The sequence below is a fragment of the Colletotrichum abscissum genome (genome assembly GCF_030869225.1).
Source record: "Colletotrichum abscissum strain IMI 504890 chromosome Unknown Scaffold_67.1, whole genome shotgun sequence".
Taxonomy (NCBI): domain Eukaryota; kingdom Fungi; phylum Ascomycota; class Sordariomycetes; order Glomerellales; family Glomerellaceae; genus Colletotrichum; species Colletotrichum abscissum.
Window position 1 is genome coordinate 49,019 of NW_026850511.1, and position 21,461 is coordinate 70,479.

At 50.6% G+C, this 21,461-nt stretch overlaps 5 protein-coding genes across 5 annotated transcripts; 2 read left to right on the forward strand and 3 right to left on the reverse strand.

Annotated features, from left to right (window-relative positions):
* Nucleotides 1–1,999: 1,999 nt before the first annotated feature.
* CABS01_15447 (calpain) lies at nt 2,000–3,135 on the forward strand (the record flags this gene model as incomplete). The annotated part of the gene is made up of 3 exons (XM_060548782.1): nt 2,000–2,383; nt 2,454–2,693; nt 2,770–3,135. 3 exons carry the CDS (start codon nt 2,000–2,002, stop codon nt 3,133–3,135), a joined length of 990 nt encoding a protein of 329 aa, XP_060391772.1.
* A 20-nt stretch (nt 3,136–3,155) lies between these two features.
* On the reverse strand, nt 3,156–4,172 carry CABS01_15448 (3-oxo-5-alpha-steroid 4-dehydrogenase; the record flags this gene model as incomplete). The annotated part of the gene is made up of 2 exons (XM_060548783.1): nt 3,156–3,420; nt 3,664–4,172. The coding sequence occupies 2 exons, from the start codon at nt 4,170–4,172 to the stop codon at nt 3,156–3,158; spliced, it is 774 nt and encodes a 257-aa protein (XP_060391773.1).
* Nucleotides 4,173–6,631: 2,459 nt separating this feature from the next.
* CABS01_15449 (uncharacterized protein) lies at nt 6,632–8,681 on the reverse strand (the record flags this gene model as incomplete). The annotated part of the gene is made up of 2 exons (XM_060548784.1): nt 6,632–6,721; nt 7,098–8,681. The coding sequence occupies 2 exons, from the start codon at nt 8,679–8,681 to the stop codon at nt 6,632–6,634; spliced, it is 1,674 nt and encodes a 557-aa protein (XP_060391774.1).
* Nucleotides 8,682–9,844: 1,163 nt separating this feature from the next.
* CABS01_15450 (triose-phosphate transporter) lies at nt 9,845–11,411 on the reverse strand (the record flags this gene model as incomplete). The annotated part of the gene is made up of 4 exons (XM_060548785.1): nt 9,845–10,264; nt 10,469–10,691; nt 10,837–11,012; nt 11,148–11,411. 4 exons carry the CDS (start codon nt 11,409–11,411, stop codon nt 9,845–9,847), a joined length of 1,083 nt encoding a protein of 360 aa, XP_060391775.1.
* Nucleotides 11,412–19,052: 7,641 nt separating this feature from the next.
* Nucleotides 19,053–20,845, forward strand: CABS01_15451 (uncharacterized protein; the record flags this gene model as incomplete). Its single annotated transcript, XM_060548786.1, has 2 exons — nt 19,053–19,160; nt 19,400–20,845. The coding sequence occupies 2 exons, from the start codon at nt 19,053–19,055 to the stop codon at nt 20,843–20,845; spliced, it is 1,554 nt and encodes a 517-aa protein (XP_060391776.1).
* Between the last annotated feature and the right edge of the window lie 616 nt (nt 20,846–21,461).

Here is a 21,461-nt window from a genome sequence, read left to right on the forward strand (position 1 = left end):
ATATTATTATAATAATAAAAATATATATTATTATATAATGTTAATATTATAATTATAAATAAGTAGTAAATTATGTTAAATATATAATTATATAATAAGCTTATAATTTATTAAAATAAGTTAATAATTTATTATTTTATTATTTATTAATTAATTTATATTTATAAATATTATAGAAATTAGAAAGATAGAAATATTTAAAAAGTATTTAAAATATATTAAGGAAATATTTAGGAAATTTTTAAAAAAAATTTAGGAAATATTTATAATTAATATATTATTTACTTAGTATTTATAGCCTTAACTTTTATTTATATATTTATTACGAATATTTATTTATAATACTATAGTATTTTTAATTTATATAGTACTATTTTAAAAAAATAGGTAAAATACTTCTATTTTAATAAACTCTTTACTTATAGACTTCCTTAGACTAATTATTCTCTATTATTTTTTAACCCTTAATTATATTTTTTATTTATTTATATCCTTAATAAAAATCTAAATAAAAATAGCGGGGTTAATTTAGGAATTCGTTTTATTATTATTAGAATTATTAATAGGGGTAAGCTAGACTAGCTTATTTTTAATTACTTTACTATTCTAGCTTATTTATTTAAAAATTTTAAAATTTTTTAAAAATAATTAATATTAAATATAATAATATATAAATATTAATAAAATAACTTATTAAAAATATCTTCGTTTAGTACGAGTTTAGGGTAATAGTATTTATAAAATACTAAGTAAGTTAGCTCGTATATATTAAGGAGAGAGTAAGTTATAAAATTTAGTTAAAAAGAGCGTTAATTAAAAAATAAGTTATATTTATTACGGTTAATAGCGTTTTATAATTTATAAACTTTATAACTCTCCTTAGGGCTAAGCTAAATATTTATTTTTATTTAAATAACGTCTTATTAAAAATAGTTAGTTTTATAAATTAAAAATATTTTAAAAATATTTCTATTTATAATACTATCCTTTTTAAAAAAAATAGTAAATAACGCTTTATTATTTATAATAGCCTTAAGCTTTTAAAAAGTATTTAGGGGCGTATCCTAGCCCTTTATAAATAATATTATTTTAATATAATATCTTATAAAAAACTATTAATAAAGCTAAAAATATTAATATAAAATAGGAAGTAACTTATAAATAACCTCGAGGTCGATAATAATAAAGAGGGATCCTTTATAAAAAATTATAAAGTTAATATAATAACCCTTTTTAAAATACTTTTTAAATATACTAAAAAATAATTAGTAATAATTATTAAAATAAAAGTTATTAACCTCTAAATAATAATAATAAAGTTCTTTTAATAATAGGATTACTTAACCTTATTATTATAAAAATAAGTAAATAAATCGTATATTTAATTATAATAATAAAAATAAAACTTATATTATTAGTTTTAAATATAAAGAGATTCTAAGGCTAGCCCCTCTTATTATTAATATAAAATTTAAAACTATTATTATTATAATAATAAAAAAGTATTATAGAATTAATTTAGAAATATTTTTAATTAATTATTAATAAATTTTAAATACGATAATAAGTTTTATAATAAAATTTTTTAATAAAAGTTATAATAAAGAGTAGAAATTTAAAAAAAAGGATATAAAAGTTTAAAAAAAGGGACGCGACTTAGTTAGGGTAAAAAAAAAGTATAAATTAGAATTATTTTTTATAGAGCGGACCTTAATTAAGTAATAGTATTTTAATTAGTTATAATTTATTTTTAAAATATTTTTAACCTGAGTACCCTAAAAAAAAAAAAAATCTAATTAGTTAAATTTAGCTAGGATCTATTAATATCTAAGTACTTATTATTATATATAGGACTCTTATCTTAACTAGGGGGGGTTATTATTAGTTTATATATAGACTCGTCGCTTCTATCTATCTATGATCCAGCTCCCGTCCTTGCTTCTCTACCCAACCTTGCCGTCCTCGTCGCTTCCATCGTTGCCTGGATCCTCCCAGCTGGATGCAGAACCGTTTGACTCTTGGCCTCTTATGCCGCTTTGCAGCCGGAGCTTGGATCTTACGTCGACGACCTTTGCGCACCTCGTGCCAACTTGCGACAAGCTTCGACGTACCTAGGTTTCCCGACCCCTTCAACCAACATCACGTCACTTCGTTTGGGATCCCCATCCATAAAGTTGGGCGCAGCCCCAGATCACACCACCTGTGTCCCGACTATCAAACGTCTGCGACCACACAGCTGCGAGGCGAAGCCAGCAATATGCCTTTGGCAGCCGTGAACTTACCTGCCTCCCTCGACGACGTCAGAGTCAAGAAGCTTCCGCCGTCCTCTTACTACATTGCGGACTTCATATCAGAGGAGGAGGAACGCTTAATCTTACAAAAGGTACGGAAACTTATTTCGACGACGTCCGTCGAGCCAACAGCTGTGGCTGACTTGCTCTTGAAACCAACAGATAGCTGAGGCGCCGAAACCCCGCTGGAAGCAACTGACTCATCGACGTCTCCAAACATGGCCGTCCGATCTCGTCAACAACAAGCTGATCGATGCTCCCTTGCCACAGTGGTTGCAAGAGCCTGTGATCTCGCGAATTCTTTCCTTACCTCTTGCCGCCGATTCTGATTCGTCCAATCTCTTCGCTAGCAGTCCTCACAAACGACCGAACCACGTGCTGATAAACGAGTATCCTTCGGGAGTAGGAATCATGCCGCATAAGTTGAGTACATGGTAGGTGTTCACGTGAAGAGCTTTGAATCTCATGCTGGCTATAGGACGGGGCTGCCTATCATCCAGTTGTGTGTACTGTCAGTCTTGGAGCAAGTCTGTGTCTGAACCTATACCAAACCAAGGAGGATGGTGCCATGGACCCAGAGCCTGTGGGACGCATTCTTCAGGAGCCCAGGAGTCTTCTCATCACCACCGACGACCTCTATACCGATTACCTCCACGGCATAGCCGATGTCGAGGAGGACGTTGAGCTATCTGCCGAGACGATCGTGAATTGGGACCTTTTGCGTTCGCAGGATGACTTTTCTGCTGGCCGAAGCGCACGCGCGACCAGGACGAGTCTGACATACCGGGACGTCATGCAGGTGTCGAAACTCGGGGCCAAGTTTGGCTTGTTTGGAAAGAAGTGATATTCGAGGCGCAAGTGTGTCTAAAAGACAAAGGGTATCATCCTCCATTTACTGGCGACCTTCTCAGCACCAAACTTCTGCGCGTACCACTGCTTGGTCCCATCTGCCGTTGTGCCTAAATTGGCGACAATGAACCACAAAGCACCCATGAGGGTGCGGTTTACCATGTAGCCCTTTGGTGCGGCTATCATGGCAAGGCCCAAATAGATCAGGCATTCGCAAGTGTAATGAGGGCAAATGAGATACCGAAAAAGGCCCTCCTCCGGCAATGAATACTTCTTGAGGCTGGCCAAGTGTTTGTGGCATTTATGCTGATTAGACCATCCGTAGAGGTACGCGACGGTCCCAGCGGCGACCCCAGGTGACAGAAGGCCTTCCAAGTTTGGCCTTGATTCTTGCCTCAAGGCGGCTGGGAAAGGTGAGTGTGTATCTGAAAGTGGAAAATGACGGTCCTCACCTGAGCCGTCAACCCAGACGGATACACTCATGCAGAGATAGAAACCCAATCCAAGCAGCCAATGAACGAACCACATCCTAGAAGACCCCGGTCTCATCACAAAGAGACACTCGTACAATCTCCTCGTGCCTTGCAGCGCCATCAATGCCCAGACGAGCACTGTGTGCTCGAAGCTCACAACCGGGCCGCCCGAAGCCGCCTGCTGGCCAGAGATGATGGCCATGACTGAACCGCTTTGAAAATACTGCCATGCCCAGAAAGCCGAACCTGCAACGGACGCGACGTAGAAGTGCATGAACCACGCGTGTGGGATTTGACCAAACGAAGTCACAGCTTTGGCGGCTTGCGTGAAGAAGTCCAATCCATTGGGACCAGTGGGCTCCTTCGTCCGGTCGTCGGTGTCGGTGGTAGTAGCCGGCGAGCGGGCGCCGTAGTCGAGAAGAAGACGCTGGGTCGTCTTTGGCACTACCTGGATGGCCAACACTGCTGCTGTTGAGAGCCCGAAGAATATCTGGCACCAATGGGCCGGCGACAAGGTTGAGAGAGCATCCATCATCGTCGTGGGTGTAAGGGAGGCCATGGCCGTGGCCGGTATATGATGAGCGGTTGTTGTAAGCTGTGGTTGAGGTTAGAGCAGGGGTTACTTGTTGTACAGTGTTGCGGGATTGTTTGATACGGTCCAGTATGACGAGCCGGATCAATCGGATCAACTCCCAGCCGCTCCCGATGACATATGCGGGCGTATAGCAGCGGCTCAACCCTCGAGACTCAAGGTGCCCCGGGAAACTAATTCGAGGGCGCCATTCACAGGGTCACATCCAAGAACAACCCCTTTTGGACTTTTTCAGAGATGCATGCCACATGCAGGCTGAGGGGGGAGATCAGCACACTGCGTCCTCCCGCCCGCTCCGCCCGGCCAAAGTGAGGCTTACAACGCATTCCCGTCTTTCTTGTTGCTTGTTAAAAAGTGCAAGGCGGCCCGTTCGAGGCGCAGTCACATCTTTTGGGGGCCGGCGGCTCTGCAGGCTGCAAGCCCAGCTGCAACACCGCGGCAGGCTGTAGGCTTCTCTCCTGCCTGCCTGCCTGGAAGCTGCCTCGTTGTAACCCGGCTTCTAGGTCTCTAAGCGCGTGGATGTGGCTTGCCGTGTTGGCTGGTTGGAATACGGAAATATTTGTTTTTGAATCGGGAAATATAGTATCTGGTAACTACTGAGGCGGTCTCCGGTGACACTGATTCTCAACCCGTCTCTTCGCCTTCAAGGCATCGGGCTCCAGGCTTTCTTTTTCTTGGGTAGTCGGGTAAGAAGGATCAGATGTTTGATGGGGGAAAGTGGAAGTATGATTTGTACAGGGCATGCGTGTTCGCTGTGAAGAAGGCCGGCGATAACCTGATCATGGCTTACATCTGATGTGGGTGGGCGTTGGTGCTGGTCCGCCTGGTTCGCCTGGTGTGGCTGGCGCTGATTGTATGAATCAAGTGGGAAGCGTGGTTCGCCCGCCTCCTTGGAATTTGCGTATATAAGGGGTTTCCCGCTCCCCAGAAATCCAGTCCATCCCCCGTCTTCTCATCACGAAGCATCGAATCACAATTGTCCCGTCCTTCTCCTCTTTGGTGTTGGTACCATTCACTTTGATACCTGGCCCATCTGCGCACATCTCAAGACTGCATCTAGCCATTGCGTTTCGCGACCTACACCGTGACGGCGAACGATATTTCCCAGTCCGGGCACGCTTCTAGTCTCTGCCGCATCTCTACCCGGTCTCTCATCTTCCGTGTGAAGCTCGTAGGGTATTGCTCTCTGCTCACGAGGCTACCGTATCGTGACCAGCGTGATAAGGTGGTAATCGCCCTTTGATACGTGATCTTACCTGTTATTGTGCTTTAGCGAGCTCCTCCCGAATAGATAAGGAATGTAGCCAGTTGATCTACAGCAGTATACAGGTAGTGGGTCTGATTACTACTTCGAAGAGCTTTGGCTGAATGTATGATGGCCTGGACCTGGGTATCGAATAGTAGAAAAGGGGCGGGCGGGGGATTTTCGGGCTTGGGGTTTGGACGGTCATACGCAATTGACGGGGTTGGTTCGGTTAAATCGGAACTGTAACCTTGTGTAGTAAAGTAATTGGGGCAAGGAGATGATGGCCTGACTATGTGACAGTGTAACTATAGTCAAACTTACTTCGTAGACCTTGGAGAAGAGTGGCATAGAAGCTCACGATGCAGTCATCGGAGGATTTTCGGCGGATGCGTCAATCTTAGGAGACGGCCCTCTTGTTCGTCTGTTATCACACAGGGCATAGGAGGTGGATAACTTCGTCTAGTAACATGATTCATCACCGCTTCTGTTCGAATTTTAGGGGGGTAAAGCCAAGGCACTTACACAGACAAGTGAGCAATGAGAGGACCAGAGACCTGAAAGTCCTTGGCCAGTTCTATTAAACTCGGCCCTCGTCAGTTTCTGTTCAATTTGTCAAAACCACGTATTTGAGCAACACTCTCACGAGAGTCTTCGAGCCATCTGTAACTTTGGGTAACATGAATGATGCCTCTGCTCACAAGCACAATCTACAAAACCTCAGTCCTAGGTGACCACTCGTCTAGATGGCAAATTTCATTTGGAAAGGCGGTGCCAAATCTCTAGACAAGAAGGGTAGGAACATGTTTAGACAAGTCGAACTGCTAACCTTGCTGCCACTTTCAGAGTCCGCGATTTGGTTATCTAGTAGTGCTAATGATGATGAGCCTAGGACATGGAGCGGAGGTCATTTGCATACTAACGCCGAAAGACACGACTAAATCGGGAGGAAAAACTCATCTTTTTTGCCCGTATATCAATACTCGTGAACTCCGAGATGTGAAACCCGCGATCTTTTTTGCTTATCGACGTTTATTTACAAGCATATAGTATACTCATTTTCTATCGCTAGAGATGCTGTCAACAGGAGGGAAATCAGAACACTTTTATCAACACTCTAGGCCGTGAACATTGCTAGATTTTTCTCTGCCTCGTGGAGCTCGTCCGTTTCTACTATTCGTATTCACAGAAGAAAAGCAAGGGGCGTCCTAAACTCATCTTCCTCTTCACTTTGGACCAGTTTTTGGAACCAAGGTGTGAACAAGAGAGTAAACTATGTTGAAATAGCAAAAGATTTTAGAACTTATGACGAAAGGGCTCAGAGTCACGTCGCTCACAAGGACGCCGAGTGGGTTGGGTATATAGAAGGGATTTCTGTACACATTTGCGAGTACTTTGAAGTCAAAACCGCATTCTCAATAAGGCATTCATGATGCTTCATTGCCCAAATGAATTGATTAAATCCGTCTCGAAGTCTTGGAAACCCTCAAAGATCACCCGGAACTCCATATATGGTCTAGTCTCCCAATTCTATACTCAGCCAAACACCCACATGAGCCATCTCACAACCCCTTAAAGCACCCTCTCATCCATCCCATAACCTTCTTCAACAACCGTCTACTACCTTTATTCTCGCTCCCCCCACGAACCACCTCAACCTCGACCTTGCCACGAGTCAACCCGAGACCCCCATCCTCGAAAGCCCAAGCCCGCAAGCGTTGCAAGTCCCACGCGTCCCTCTCCCCGTCCACGACCCTCCCCAGCGCGCCATCATCAAAGGCAATGCCCCTCCAAAGCAGTACCCCCAGGACCTGAGCCCTCTTCGCCCGGCGAATGACCTCCTCGTCACCCACCACGCGTCCGACCTCGTCCCAGAAGAGCGCGCGGAGGGAGGCTGCTTCGGGATAGTACTCGAATCTCGTTGACGTCGTCGTCATCGTCGTAGTCGTAATCGTTGCCGTCGTAGTAGCAGCACTCCCACCAGCAACAAAGTCAACATCGCTACTCCCACCAACGACGACATCCTCCCCCAACACCTCCTCGAGCCCGTACATGCCCACCCCGAACGGCAGCCACTCCAGCTCGGCCCAGTCAATCAACCCAACCAGCCCGCCAGCCCTCTCCTCCCTCCCCCACCCCAGTTTCCGCCTCACCCACGCCTCGCCGCCCTCGTCCCCTGCCTCCTCGCGCGGCGGATGAACCATGATATTATCCGGCACGAGGTCCCCGTGCGTAACAACCCAAGGCAACCTCTCGATACCCCCAAGATCCCTCCTGACATCCCTCACAACGTCCCGAAACTCACAAGGCAACCCCTTTCCCATAATCTCCAACCGCCACGCCAAACTCCCTCCCACGCGCCCTCTGCCGTCCGCACCCCCGTGTCCGCGTCCGCCCCCGAAATCCTCCCGCCTCCCCCTCCACGAATCCGCAAAGACAACAGCCAGATCCGCAACAAGCCTCCTTCTCGACGCTCTCGGGTCCGTCTCCAGACCCGCAGATATCCTCCGGAAGCCCGTCAAGGATACGCCGCCGACCCTCTCCAGGAGATACGCACACAGCTCCCCGTCCTTCTTCCCCTTTCCGCCACGAGTCGCCGTCGTATCCAGCCCCTCCAACACACCAAGCCCCTCCACACCCAGCACGACCCCATCCCCAAGTACACCCCTGGCCTCGACACACATCTCGACGTCAACACCGTGCCTCCGAGGTCGGAACTGAACGAGTCTTCCGCCGCCACCACTACTGCCGCCGCTCTTCCAACTCGTACCGCTCTCGCTCCGGCTCCGACTCTCGACGCTCTCCCCTCCGCCGGCCTCAATACCGCTATCCCGCCGCCGTCCCGTCGCTCCACCGGGAAGCGGCCTCAGGAGCAGCGTATAAGAGCAGTACCCCTGAAACGGCGCCCTCTCGACCTCGCACCCGGGGAACATTGCCTGCGCGAACTCGTGCGCTGCCGCGATGGCGGAGGGCTGGAGTCGATTCCTCGCCAGGAACGCCGCGACTTTGCCGTCGTCGCCTCTGGTCTCGGTGTCCTTGGTCTCGATGTCTTTGCCGTCGGTGGTACCTTGCCCATCCGCGTCCCGGGCCCCCGACTCCGGAACCGGGTTGATCTCTGCCGCATCGCATAGAATCGACGGTATCATCGAAGTAAACCCTCCGTGGCCTTGTCTCGAAGCTTTCGCGACGGCGAGATTGTCGTCATCTCTGCGGGGTCGGGTATCAATCGACATTATTAAGGTAGGTTATCTCTTCTTTTTATCGGGATTTCTTTCAAGGCGGTTTCCGAATTGCCATTATACAATAAACATTACAATCGACACTCATGGGAAACCCGTGGGAAGAGTTGATGGATGGAAGTAGCGTTTATCAAATCTCCATCTCTCACCTGAGTGAAGTGAGCTGAGCTGAGTAGGTAGTGCGTGTGGGGGGCAATGGGGTCCCAATCGAGAGTTCACATGACGGCACCATCAGCAGGTTTTCCCGCCTGCGTTTTCTCGGTCAGCGCTCGCGCATGTCGTTTTTCTGCAGCAGATGGCTTTTCGGGGAAAGGGCAGCATGAATTGGGGGGGATGAACAACTCCGACCACACCCACTCCGCCCACGGGATGTGCCCGCGTGGGGTGGTGTCTTGCAGATGACTACCCGTCATCTAGTCCGGGAATAATCATCACACTTGGTCTTGAGGTGAGCACTCCGGAACAGTCAACACTACCTCTCATAAAAGAAAACGTATGGGGAACATTGGTTAAGATCATTTTTTGAATGTTTGTATTATTACCTGACGGTAAATTGAGAAGTGAATGAAGAAAAAAAGAGAAGAAAAAAAAGAAGCCCAGGGTTTCTAGAGGACAAATGAAGTCTTTTCCCTAGCCCTTTTTGATGAAAAACATCCCGTGTTTATGCCCGTTTCCTTTACTCCATGCGAAGGGTATAAATCGATGCGCGAACCCTATGGCCCACGGCATGCATGCTTCTGTTTCGTCGGTGCACTCGGCTCCTCCATCTTACACGCGGCATCATCTTGTCCAGAGTGCGGTGCGTCGGCAAGGAAACTCCTTAGCGGAAAGGGGGGAAGCAGGCGGAAGCGATACCGGCTTTTTTGGACGCCAGCTTTGATTGACTTCCGCCGGCGCCGCCCTAACCCATGCGGGTTTCCCGACGCCACGATGTGCGGCAGATCGTCCTGTCCTGTCCCGTAGCTCCGTGGCTGTTGGACGGCGTCGACCGCGGCTCCGGTGGTTGATACAACCAGAAGCCTTCCCGATACACCCCGACACCCTCACAGGCTGACCCGGCTTTGCCTGCGCCCGGTTCTATATGATATTCGGCCGTTACTGATATTCGTTACACGCGCAGTATGAAATGCGCAGCTCGCCAATCCATGTGAGCCAGTTTATTTGCGGGCTCTGCGGTCGAGCTCGACCTTGCTGTACCACGCAGCACCAATCATGGTGAGGATCATGCCGGAGCCGTTGAAGAGGTGGACTTCGACGCCAAAGGCGATGATGCCGAGGCCAACCGTCAGGCATTGCTTCAGGTTACCGCAGATGCTCATCGTCAGGGCACCGGCGACCTTGTTCGTCTGGAAAGAGGCAACGTTGAGGGCGAATGCGAGGATTCCGTTACCGAGGAGAGCGATAAGGGTGGCGAGGCTGATGTTACCCTCCACGCGCATGGTGTTGAGGTTTCCGAGCTCGCCGGCGGCGATGGCGCAGGCCAGAGATTGCATAGCCGCAAAGGGCGACATGCGCAGCAGGACCTCCATAGCGGGGAGGGCCAGGGGGCCGGTCATAATGCGGTTGGTAGCGACGGTCTATTAACATGTTCGTTAGTAACTGTAAAATGCATTGATAGTAGCACTGTAAATGGGACGAAGGTTTGCTGGCTGAGTTTCAGAGGGCGCAGAGGGCGGAGATGGCGGACCCAATTGGAGTCGCCGGGACCACTCTCCGCAAACTCGACAAAGCGTTGTATTTCGGATGATGGACGGGAGATGAGCAAACCCAAAATAACGTACCTTGACCGCAGCAAGCACCACGCCCGCAAAGGTGAGCAGGAAGCCCAGGTCGGTGAAAGTGTACTCGCCAATCGTGGTCAGAGCAGCACCAATCATGATGGGAACCAGCGTCAGGTAGGTCATGTTCTCATAAGTGCGACCAAAGACAACGCGGTAGATGAGAACCGTGAACACGGGGACGGTAGTTCGGAGGACCTGGTAGAATGGCACGGAGACCATGGCACTGCGCAGTGAATTAGCATGATTGCTCGTCAAGGTATTCGGCTTCCGCCCCTTCCGGCGGCGGCGGCGGAGATGCGGGCGGAATGCGCACCATCATGCGGCGCAGCACAGAACAGGCCCAAAGAGGAAGGATTTTGGTTACTTACAGTGACAGGTTAGACACGGCGATGTTGGTGGTGAAAAGCAAGCTGAAGGCGAGGAGAATGAGGTTTTCGCGGCGTCCCAGATGGGACATGGTGAAGTAGCCGCATTGCAGCAAGCAGTAGCAACCCAAACTCGCGCACGTGGCGTGAAGTGAGGTGAGAAGCCACGGGAAGGGGAACTAGAATGAAAGTTAGAGGAAGCTCATCGGAAAGGGTGCTTTTTTCCATCTTTTCATCGCTGCTCATTCGTTTTCTCAACGATATTGATGAGAATTCGGAGCTCACGCATGCAATAATAGAGGCAATGTACATACCGCTCCGAGAATCAACTTGTTGTAGAGGGTCAAAACCAAGCTGAACATGAAATAGGCGCTCAACCAGCCAAACTTGACCTGAGGTGAGATGGTGTACTCGACGGGGTTGCGGACTCTGTCGGCGTTGGCTTGTTGTTCGGTGGCTGCAGTGCTGTTGGCTTCGAGATCGTAGCTCTCTTCGATTCGCTTCTCATCGCCGTTGAGGAGGCCGTGGCCCTCCTCGCTCCGTCGAGCCTCGTTCTTGAGGTTGCTGGATTCCGCCATTGCTTCCAAAAAGGGTTCGTCGTCGGAACGGTAGGGTGTGGGAAGTGGTGGGTTTTTGGCGTTTGGATCGTTGTTGAGAAAGAGGTTGAGCCTTTTGGGTTTTCCACGTTTTCGTCGCAAGGTGTTGGAATCCTCTTTCGTTTATTTGTTTAGAGACCGTGTGTTCGTCCACAAGTTCCCTGTCGCTTAGGGGGGGTTTAAGTCGAGAAAGCTGACGACTGTCCTGGTTTCACGACGTAGATCGGTCCCGAGCGGGCGGGGGGATTTGGGCGGCAAACGGGCGTGCGTCAGGTAGTCGAGCTTAAAAAATATCGGACTAAAAAGCGACGAATGGAGGAACGGCTGCGGACGATGCGGACAAAGTGTAAATAAAAGAGAAAAAAGGGCCAAACGAGAGGCAGAGCGATCGAAGGAGTGTGTGGTTGACAATATGAATGAAGGAAGAAAGAATAAGAGAAAATAGGGACCTGGATAGATGGAGGGAGGTAGATGAGGTGTGAGGTGTGGTAATTGGGGGGCGGATAGTAGAGACGGGAGGTACAAGGCACAAGGCAAGGGCGTTTGCTCAGTGGAACAGGCTGTAGATGAACCCAAGACTTCGGATCGCGGGCTTTGCGAGGCGTCAGCTAAATCCGATGCAGCAATGTATTCAGAAAGGGTCTGGGAACAGGGGGGCAGGGCAGGATTAAGGTAAGTTTTTAGAAAAGGGAACGACAGGAACCGGAAGGGTTGAAAGGACGTGTGGAGAGAAAAGGAATGGGGGAGTGAAGTGAGTGGTGAGGCGGGCACACGGCAAGACAGATAGCCCAGGTGAAGGACGGACGGGAGTGAGGGTGGGAATAGGAGTGGGAAGCACGGTACGGAGACTGACTATCTCAGAGAGAGTGAACACACGGGATTGAGGACAGGCACAGGGTGGAGAGGGGAGGGAGGGATGGATCATGGCAGAGGAGACATGACCCACCGGGGTGGAAGGACAAGAAGAGGAAGCAGAGGATGCCGAGATACTCAAACGGGCATCTTTCTCGCTTCCGCGCTTGGCATCAATGACGTTTCGGCTGGCGGCATTGCTCACTGCCAGTCCTCCTTTTTTCGAGTCCCCTTTTTGTTCATTTGCCGTTACGGTGTACAAGAGAGGAAGTACGGAGTCCAGACTGCCAGACTCTCACTCGGAATACTTTCCAACAATAAACATTAGATGCATCCTCCAATGGTGAGTGAATGAGAATGACATGAGTGAGTGAATGATTGAGCGAATGAGTAAGTGGACTGAGTGAGTGAGCCTGGTGACTTACAACCATCTCCCGGCCCCGGCACACGATAAATTACACACGTACCTGGGCTGGTCTGGCTAACCCAAGGGAGCTTCCTCAAACAGTAAGGGTACTTCGAGGCTCGGGGATCAGGAGAGCACACCACATCGAGACAGCAAGAAAAAAAAAAGGAAAGAGCCAGAAACAAGACTTGATCCTCCGCCACTATCCGTACGTAGAGTAGCAGTGCAGGTGCGCAGTAAGGGGTCTCTCAGATCTGTCTGGGTTTCTCCCGAGTCTATTGAATGGAAACGAAACCCGGCATCACGGCTTCTCATCTCATACACTTTGGCTTTATCGCTTTATCGCCCCCGCCCTTATATGAGAGAGCTTACGACGTGTCTACCACAGTAAAGGGAGCGAAAACAGGACTCAGCCACGGCCACGGGCGATACGGCATCTTCTGTCACGAGGCGATACTCAATAGTGGACAGAAGGCGTCGTGGACACGCTCACGTACGCAACGCTTTTTCTCACACTTCATACAACAGAACTCAAAAGCCTGAATGTCCAATCCGCCTATCAAACCTAGGCTTGCGCGTTTGGGGATAATTACATCGGCAAAATCTGGCCGGTTCGGCTTGCTCTAGTCTCGATGCGACCCCATCGTTCTCGAACGGCCTCTCGTAGTCGATCGCGCTGTCGCTGTCGTTTTGGTGCTAACGCTGGCGCTGGTGGTGCTGGGCCGCCGCCGGCGTCGTGCGTGTGATGTACATTGTGCGTGAAATCTGCCCGCCCGTTTGAGCTAAACGGCAGCTAGTAGCCGGGCTCTCTCACCAGACTCCAGTGCAGTGTCCTACCTACCGGCCGGCTCACCGTGACGCCGCTTCGTTTTACAGCGTGTTGGCGGCTGCTCTACATAAAGTAGAGCGGATGTCGCCGTGTTTCCCATTCGGGATCCTCTGCTCTCACGGGTTAATTACCTATACAATGGGGTGAGTGCGCTCTCACTCACTTTGGATGAGGTGGTGGTGGTGGTTTAGATGGGGGGGGGACAGGGCTTCGGGGTGCAGCTCTCCATCCTCGATCAGTGGCTGCCAGGTCATCATCGTCATCTATCCTCATTTCTAGTCTGGAGACTGGCGGGGGTGGTTGGAGGGTCTCGCGGGTCTGGGAAAGAGTGAAAGTCACTCAACCTGTGGTAGGTACCGTACGGACAGAGCTCTGTGACTGGTGGGCGGGATGAACAAGCCCGACGGGCCAAAGATGCGGTGGGATGTACTTTCGTACAGTGCGGTGGCGGGTGGGATTTTGCGTCCGAAGTTGAGCTTTGTCTTGGGAAGAAAAGAGCGCCCCTCATAACCACCCTTGGCAGCCGCGTAAGCCTGGGGCCCTGATTCATCCTGGTGCGGCCGGACGGCAAGGGAAGGGGGAAGGGGGAACCACAAGAATCCTATGGCCAAGTACCTAGCGAAACGGGGCCAGTTAATAAAGGAGAGGAGCCAGATACAGTGTAATTGCGGGATGAGAGACCGGGGATGTGGTTCAATTGGAGGAAGGGCAGCTATTATCTCTGGCAGACCGGGGGGAGGGTAGGTACCTACTGGAGTAGGGAACTTGGGAGAACGTCAACAAGAAGGGGTGGGATGGAAAAGGCAAATGCCTGCCACCAGGTTGGCCAATTGGGTGGGACTGTGCCCCGCCGGGGTTCGGCGGGATCAATCATGAAGAAACCTGGATAAAGTGGAATGGAAGCATTTTTTTTGGAGCACACCTACCTTAGCTGGCGAGCAAGCTCAAGTTAGCTAAGGTGAGTCTGGGAGCATCAGTGATCACTGGCAAAAGCTGGATCAGTCCATCAAGCTCTAGAACACGTTTAATTGCGTTTAGGCGGCGGGTCTTGTTGATGTCTCAAAGTCTGGTTCTTATCTATTTGGGATCACTTGGAGAAATTCCACAGAGTGATTGATTCCAGTTGAGCGGCCGCTGCTGCTGGTGCATGATTGGCAGTCCGCATCTTGTCGCGTTGTTATCAATTCTTGATCTAAAAAAGCCTCAGACCCTACGTAACTTACTTAGGTATTCCCGTAAAGCTACCTAAGCTACAAGGCTTGCGCATGCCCGAGCTTTCTGAACAGACTTTGGAGACTGACTCTCCAAGACTCCAGCCGTCGTCCCTTCTTCATATCAAGAAAAAAGCCAAAAACAAAAAAGCAGGCGGAAAAGTGGAGGTAAAGCGACTCCAGTGCTCTGTGTGCTCGGTACGAATACTCAGGTATACGTTCCTTAGCGCGTGGGTAAGAGAGTCATTATCACTGGCCGATCTCATTTAAATGCGGCTCTAGGCAGGGTCCAGCATCCAAGGAGGAAAATCTAGCTTGATGAGATGCGAGCGAGCGAGCCGAAAGGTTGAATACTCCGTAATGATGTAGGGGCTGTCGGAGAAGTCTGAAGAGCAGTAGTTACCGAAGGCAATCTATCTGGATACTTCGTCTTCTGTCTGCGGCTGCTCACAGGTTTCGGCCCATTGATATCATCAGTAAGTACCCTACCGTGTGTTCTGTCATGGCACGGGAGGTTTATTTGGCAGGTCTCACTCTAGGTTTAGGTAAGGGACAAGTGTTAGGCAGGGCTCCAGCAGAAAGACGTGCGCGTGGCAGCATGGCGATGCCTGTCTCATGTTTCTCTTACTCTCTTGTCTGTGGCCCTGCAGCTGCTGCACGGAGGGGGAGGAGGAGGCTGCCCTGCACATGCTGTGTTCGGATCATTGAGTTGGCTGATCAAGCTGGGCGCAATTTGATTTGCTGCAGTGTGCTGACAAGAAAGAGAAGCCGATGAATCCGAAGTCTGGCGATGCCCAGCCTTTTTTTCCTTCTTATTTTGGGTTTGGTTCCCTCCCTTGGCTTTTTTAGGGGAGGGAGGAGCGGAACGGTGGAAGCTCGGTGGAGAGGGTGATGGTTGATGACAGCAAATAAGGGACGGCTACAGAGCCAAGCCGCGCGGTGCTGCAAGCAAACCAAAGGAAAACCGAGCGGGAAGCAGCCTTGACACTTCAAAGACATTGGATGCGACTGGCCGAGGAGAGATGCAGGGCGGGAAATGAGGACCAAGAAGCAAGGCTCAGTAGCAGGTCGCAGGTACCCAACTGCGTATGGTCAAGCCAAGCATGGCACCAGCACCAGCTCCAGCACAAGTAGCACGTCGAACCAAGACACTGGGGCTCATGACAGCAATTGCAGCAGAGAACACTGAGGTGGAGGAGGATTGTGGCTGCGCCGTGGGAGTGGAAAAGGGGAACGAACGGGATGCGGTGGAGACAGTGTGACCTCAGGATGGCGGCGGGAACACTTCCAGTTCGATGTAAAAAAGTACGTATCATGGGCCATTATGTCATCTTTCTATTTTCTTCGCTGTGAGGTCACTGACGGAAGGTGCAACTGCGCAGAATCGCAGATTAACATGGCCCCGCTTACCTCAGCACGCAATTCGCATCTTATCTCTTTCCCATTGGAAACCCACACTTTCGCTTCTTGCGCCAGGTAGATTCACACAATGAAACCATCGTGGAGATACAAATGCCGCTCGCAATTTACAGCCTCTATTCCAGATCATCAACGTCTAGCCAGGACAGAGTAGGTATCCATCCACGATGCGGCGCACAACGTGCAATGTATCGACCCAGAGAGAAGTAAGAGCATAACACGTAAGGTACCGACAATACCTGTCTACGATAGGTACTCCAAGACCCCAAGACTCTCCAAGCACTAAGGGAGCACAACGGACGAATCGACGAGGACGGTGGCGTCTGCAACGGTCGGTAGCCCATCTCAGACAACATGGATATTCAGCCACTCTGCCGCGGCCTTTCTTGGCGGGAGCTGTGTTACACACTTAGTTACCGTGCTAAAACTGGTCAACTGGCAACGGCTCTTCCGGGACAGCCACAATTTACGGCGGGAGTTACTGTGTAGTGGACAGTGCGCCCTCCCTTTCGCGGCTTGCCCCAAGTGCTCAACTCCAGCTCCATGAAAAAGTCGCGAGTCTTTCTGGCAATAGAACATGTTGCTTGCTCCCTGTCGACTGCCGTGCGTAAGGCAAGCGGCGATGCAAGGTAGGAGAATAAAGCAATGCGCCAAGCCAAAGGCCACCAGGGACGAGGGTTGTCTGTCACTGTGTCTGAGTCTGACTCTAACGAAGAGCAGTACGGGGTATTCCCGTGTACGACTTTGGAAAACTTCTGTGCGTATTTGCAGGTAGCACAAACAGCTGCAGACTGCTGAGCTAAGGCAGGCAGTCAGTCAATCAGTCAATCAAGTCCCGCCATGCTGGCTGCAGACAAGACAAGAGGCAGCACGGCTAAGGTCTCAACCGTCACCGATGCGGCACCGATGCGGCGATACCAAGCATCCAAGCCGGACGACACGGCAAGTCTGATATCTTGGGTCATCACCCACCTCACCCACCGAACCACCAACATCAGACCGTCACCGTCAGCCCGGCCCTGAGCTAGCCAATGCCATCCTGCCCTTGTCAGCGCCCCCCCTCCGTGCCTCCCCATGGCTTGATATTCCGATGGTCCCAAGATCCTTGGGTGCCCACGACTGGACCCAGTAGGCTATTTCCTAACACGCGTACTGGCGTACCGACGTACACAGAACAATGACAAGCCTAGCCCATGCCATGCGACACCGCGACGTCCACCGCTAAAGTGTGTGTGAGTGTCTGGGCGGGACGGCAACTGTGAGACGTCTGTGTGCGTGTCCCTCTCCTCGCATCGCTCAGGACGCCAGGGACTCCCTCTGTCTATCAACTCTTCACAACATGCGTGCCATGAGAAAGGAGATTGATGTGCCGGTCAAGCTGATTAACATGTACCCGACCTGATGAACCAAATAGCACCTGGAACTTCCATGGGGAGTGTTGGAAGGCGGACGGTGAGATGACCTCTCCCTCTCCGCCAGTCCCGGCGTCCCGCCCGCTACGCCACGCTGGACATTGCCTCCCCCTAATTGCTATTCGAGGAAGGTACCTCGCATTAGTGCCTTTCCTCGCACCTGCACTGCACCTTCACCAGCGGCTCCCTGCTCCTTCCGCACCTCACATGGGGCTGCGTGGCTGCTTCCCGCTCCGACGCCCTCCTCTCTTAGTGCCGCCCACCCATCCCTTCCTTCCTGCCATGCGCTGAACAAGAGGTACATCGTAAGGTAATCATTTGGGACACCGCCCGCACCGCCGCATCAGCAGCAGCAGCAGCAGCAGCAACAATAACAATCCAATATCCGTACCTGCCCTGACTACCGTTACCTTATGGATACTTTGATACCTGATGTGCAGTGGTCATCAACCACCAAAAAGTACCTTGGTCTTAGCTCAATCTTGGCTCCTCCGAGTCGTCGTCACTCCGGGTCTGTCCTTCCTTCTTCCCTAATCCTCCCTTTTATTCCGTCCTGTATTATTACAATTCTTCTTTTTTGACCTCTTCCTTCCCCCTCGAGACTCCCGCTCGTCCAATCCAATCTTGGGCGAATCATCCCGTGCAGCTGGTCCACTTAGCCAGACCCTGCTTCCAATTTCCTTTCCGCCGCTGCTTCCCCGGACTCGAAAGGACTATCGACGTTCTCGGAGTCTAGTCCACTACCCGTACCTGTCCCAAGGATCCAGAGGTACCTGAACTGGAATTCACCAACTCAAACTTCAGTGCGGCTCAAGTCACAGCCGTATCGGTCGACAGCCTGTGTCTCTCTCCATCTCTCTTCCGCGTCGACACATGACCACCCACACGCCTGTCTTTACCGAGAAGAGCAGCACACCAAGACAAAAGTAGACGATACTGAGACCAAGGGGTTCGACCACGAGGGTGGGAATAAAAGAGCATTCTCAGCGGCAACGGGCGTCTCCTGTTCCTCTGGCCTGACAGCTCTTGGAAATACTGACTTTGGCACTTGGCCTTGGCAATTCCTGGCCCTCAACCTGAACCCAGGGGAAAAAAACTCCCCGCCCATCTCCATCCGCCATCTGTCACCTAGCATTTCTTGCCACAGTCAACTTCTTCCACTCATTTCTTCCCCTTCTCTTTTACCCTCCAACCCCTTAACAACGACGACGATCCTCGAGTCCTGGGAGTGTGCATATTCTTCTCTACTTTCCTTCCTTACTCTCGTTACTGCCGGCCCTTAGGTGTTCATTTGGTTCGTTACCGTCTTTCTAATACCCCAAGTTGCACGCTCGACCTCGTTTCTCTCTCGTGGATATCGCTTCATCGCCGCCGTCGCAAACCAACATTGCATTGCACTGCACTAGCCCGCTTGCCCGCTTGCCAACCCCCCCAAAATCGCCCAACCTGGATCTCAAGCCAATCCGGCAGCTAAATGAAACCCGAGTCGCACCCATGTTGATGGCTCTGAAAGGCCGCAGACTCGTTCTGCTGGCCGCTTTCGTCATCGTTTCGGCGCTTCTCATCTTCTCACAGTCCCTCTACCCGGAGAACCTGAGCTGGGTAAGCTTCTTTCCTTCCTTTTTGTTTCCTGTTGTTACTTCAAACTTCTTGTCGTTTTTTGATCGCCGTCGCAAGCCCCCCGTCTACTGGGGCAGTTTATCCCCCAGGAGAGGAAGAATGCGCACCCACGTGCCGACTTGGGCTGAAACTTCGACCGAACTCCTCGATGCGGGACTCTGAGACACCCGTTGTAGCTGTTTGCGCTTGACATTTGTACTGACAATGGCCTCCTCCCACAGTCCGACATCTCAGCTTCTCTCCCCACCGGAAGTAAATCCTCCGCGCCATCCACCAAGGGGGCCAAACCCGCCCGCGCAGGCACCGGCCGTTTCCATTTCCTGATCGCCGCCAGCGCCCCGAACTTGCAGTTCTGCCGCGCCCTCGTTTCGTCTACCGCCAACCGCTTCGGCGCGCCGGTCATTGCAGGATGGAACGGCACCGGCGAAAACGATGCTGCCCTGTCCCACTTGGCCAAGATCCGCGTCGTCACCAAGTACCTCGAAGACTTGCCCGAATCCAGCAACGACGATCTCTTCATGATGATTGATGGCTATGACGTCCTTCTCCAGTTTGGCCCCGATGTCTTGATTGAGAGATATTTCAAGGCAGCAGCCAAGGAAGACGAGCGAATCATCCAGCAGCTGGGACCCGAGAGGGCCCAGAGTCTGGCTGGTCCGATGGGCCGACATATCTTCTTCGGCGCGGACAAGGTCTGCTGGCCCGTGGACTGGCGGCGTCCGGCTTGCTGGGCGGTTCCTCCGGTCCCCAACATGGACGGCCACGAGTTCGGCCCTCTCACGAATACTGGCGAGGATATGGCCTTCAACCACCCCCGATGGCTCAACAGCGGCACCATTATTGGTCCCATCAAGGAGGTCCGCGAGATGTTCCGAGCCACTCTCGACCTAATAAACGAAGTGTACGACCCGGAATACGAGTTCAGAGAGAGCGACCAGTTCTACATGAGCGACGTCTGGGGGTTGCAGGAGCTTGAGAGAATACAGATGCAAAAGGAGGAAAATCCCGATGCCGCCGTCATGCTGCCTCCGGAAGACGGCTGGGTTCCCGAGTTGGAGCCCGCGTACAGCTACAACTTCCACATCGCCATGGACTATTGGAGTCTGATGTTCCAGACATGGGCTGGCTACGGCGAGTGGGTGAACTGGCGCAAATTTGACCGCCACCTGTACTCGGTCGAAATCTCACAAAACTATCGCAACAGTTCCACCTTTGTGCCTTGGAGCTTGCATATGCAAGCGGACGGCATGAAATCGCTCAAGCGCATCTTCAACACAACCGAGGACGAAACGATGGGCGCGACAGTGAACGAGCTGATCCGCAAGTCCGAATTCGGCGCCAACATTGTGACCAAGCAGACGTTCCCGCTGCTGCACGTCACCGGAGAGAAGGGAGCCTTGGACGTGTTCTGGCCTCGCATGTGGTTCTTCCCCTACGGCCGCTCCCTGATCCGTTCCGCTATCAACTGGTTCCAGCAGGAGGAACATTACATGCCTGAGCTGATTGACGGCCGAGTGTGGTATCCCGCACACCCGTATCCCAAGGACATTCGGGAGAACGATGGAGGTGCCTGGTCAGACACTGCCAACGACAACGGGACCGTGTATTGGCTGGGATTCGACCAGCTGTGCGCAGAGCACCACGGTATCTTGTTTGGGGAAGATTAAGTAAGGGTTCTCCGTGAAGGCGGAAGGGAGGGTTTTCTCGCGCGTTACTTGGTTTGAGCATATTTGAGCACCTTGGGTTTACGAGGTCTGGAAAATACAGTGCAGGTTCAAAGGGAACCACCTGCACTAGATTCGCAGCATGAGAGCTGCTTGCAGTCAGTACTGGAACAAGAGTATCCGTACTACAACAAAATGAAACGGCCCGGTTTGCATGTTGCGCTGAGCATACTACGATGCAATACCCATCCTGTTTGTGTGCCTGATTTTTTTATTCACATATCTTAGCGATGTCTGATATCGTGTTTGAGTACGTAAAGCATAGCGACCAAAAAGCAATAGACAGACCGCCGTCAGAACGACGGGCGGCAAAATTCAAGACATGCCAACTTTGACATTAGCTCAATGTGTTTTGATGGATTATCCGGTGACTGGACGTGTCTAGAACAACAGTCTTGGCAGTCTCGGGCTTGCTCCGACAAGGTGAAGTCAAGTTTGACTCTTCCTCTCCCTGCTTCCGCTGCCGCGCCACTGTTCGGACCTGATGTAGGGCTGGGGATTGAAAAGAACACTATTGAGCGGCAATGTTTCGCAGTAGCTGAACTATCCCGGGATGATG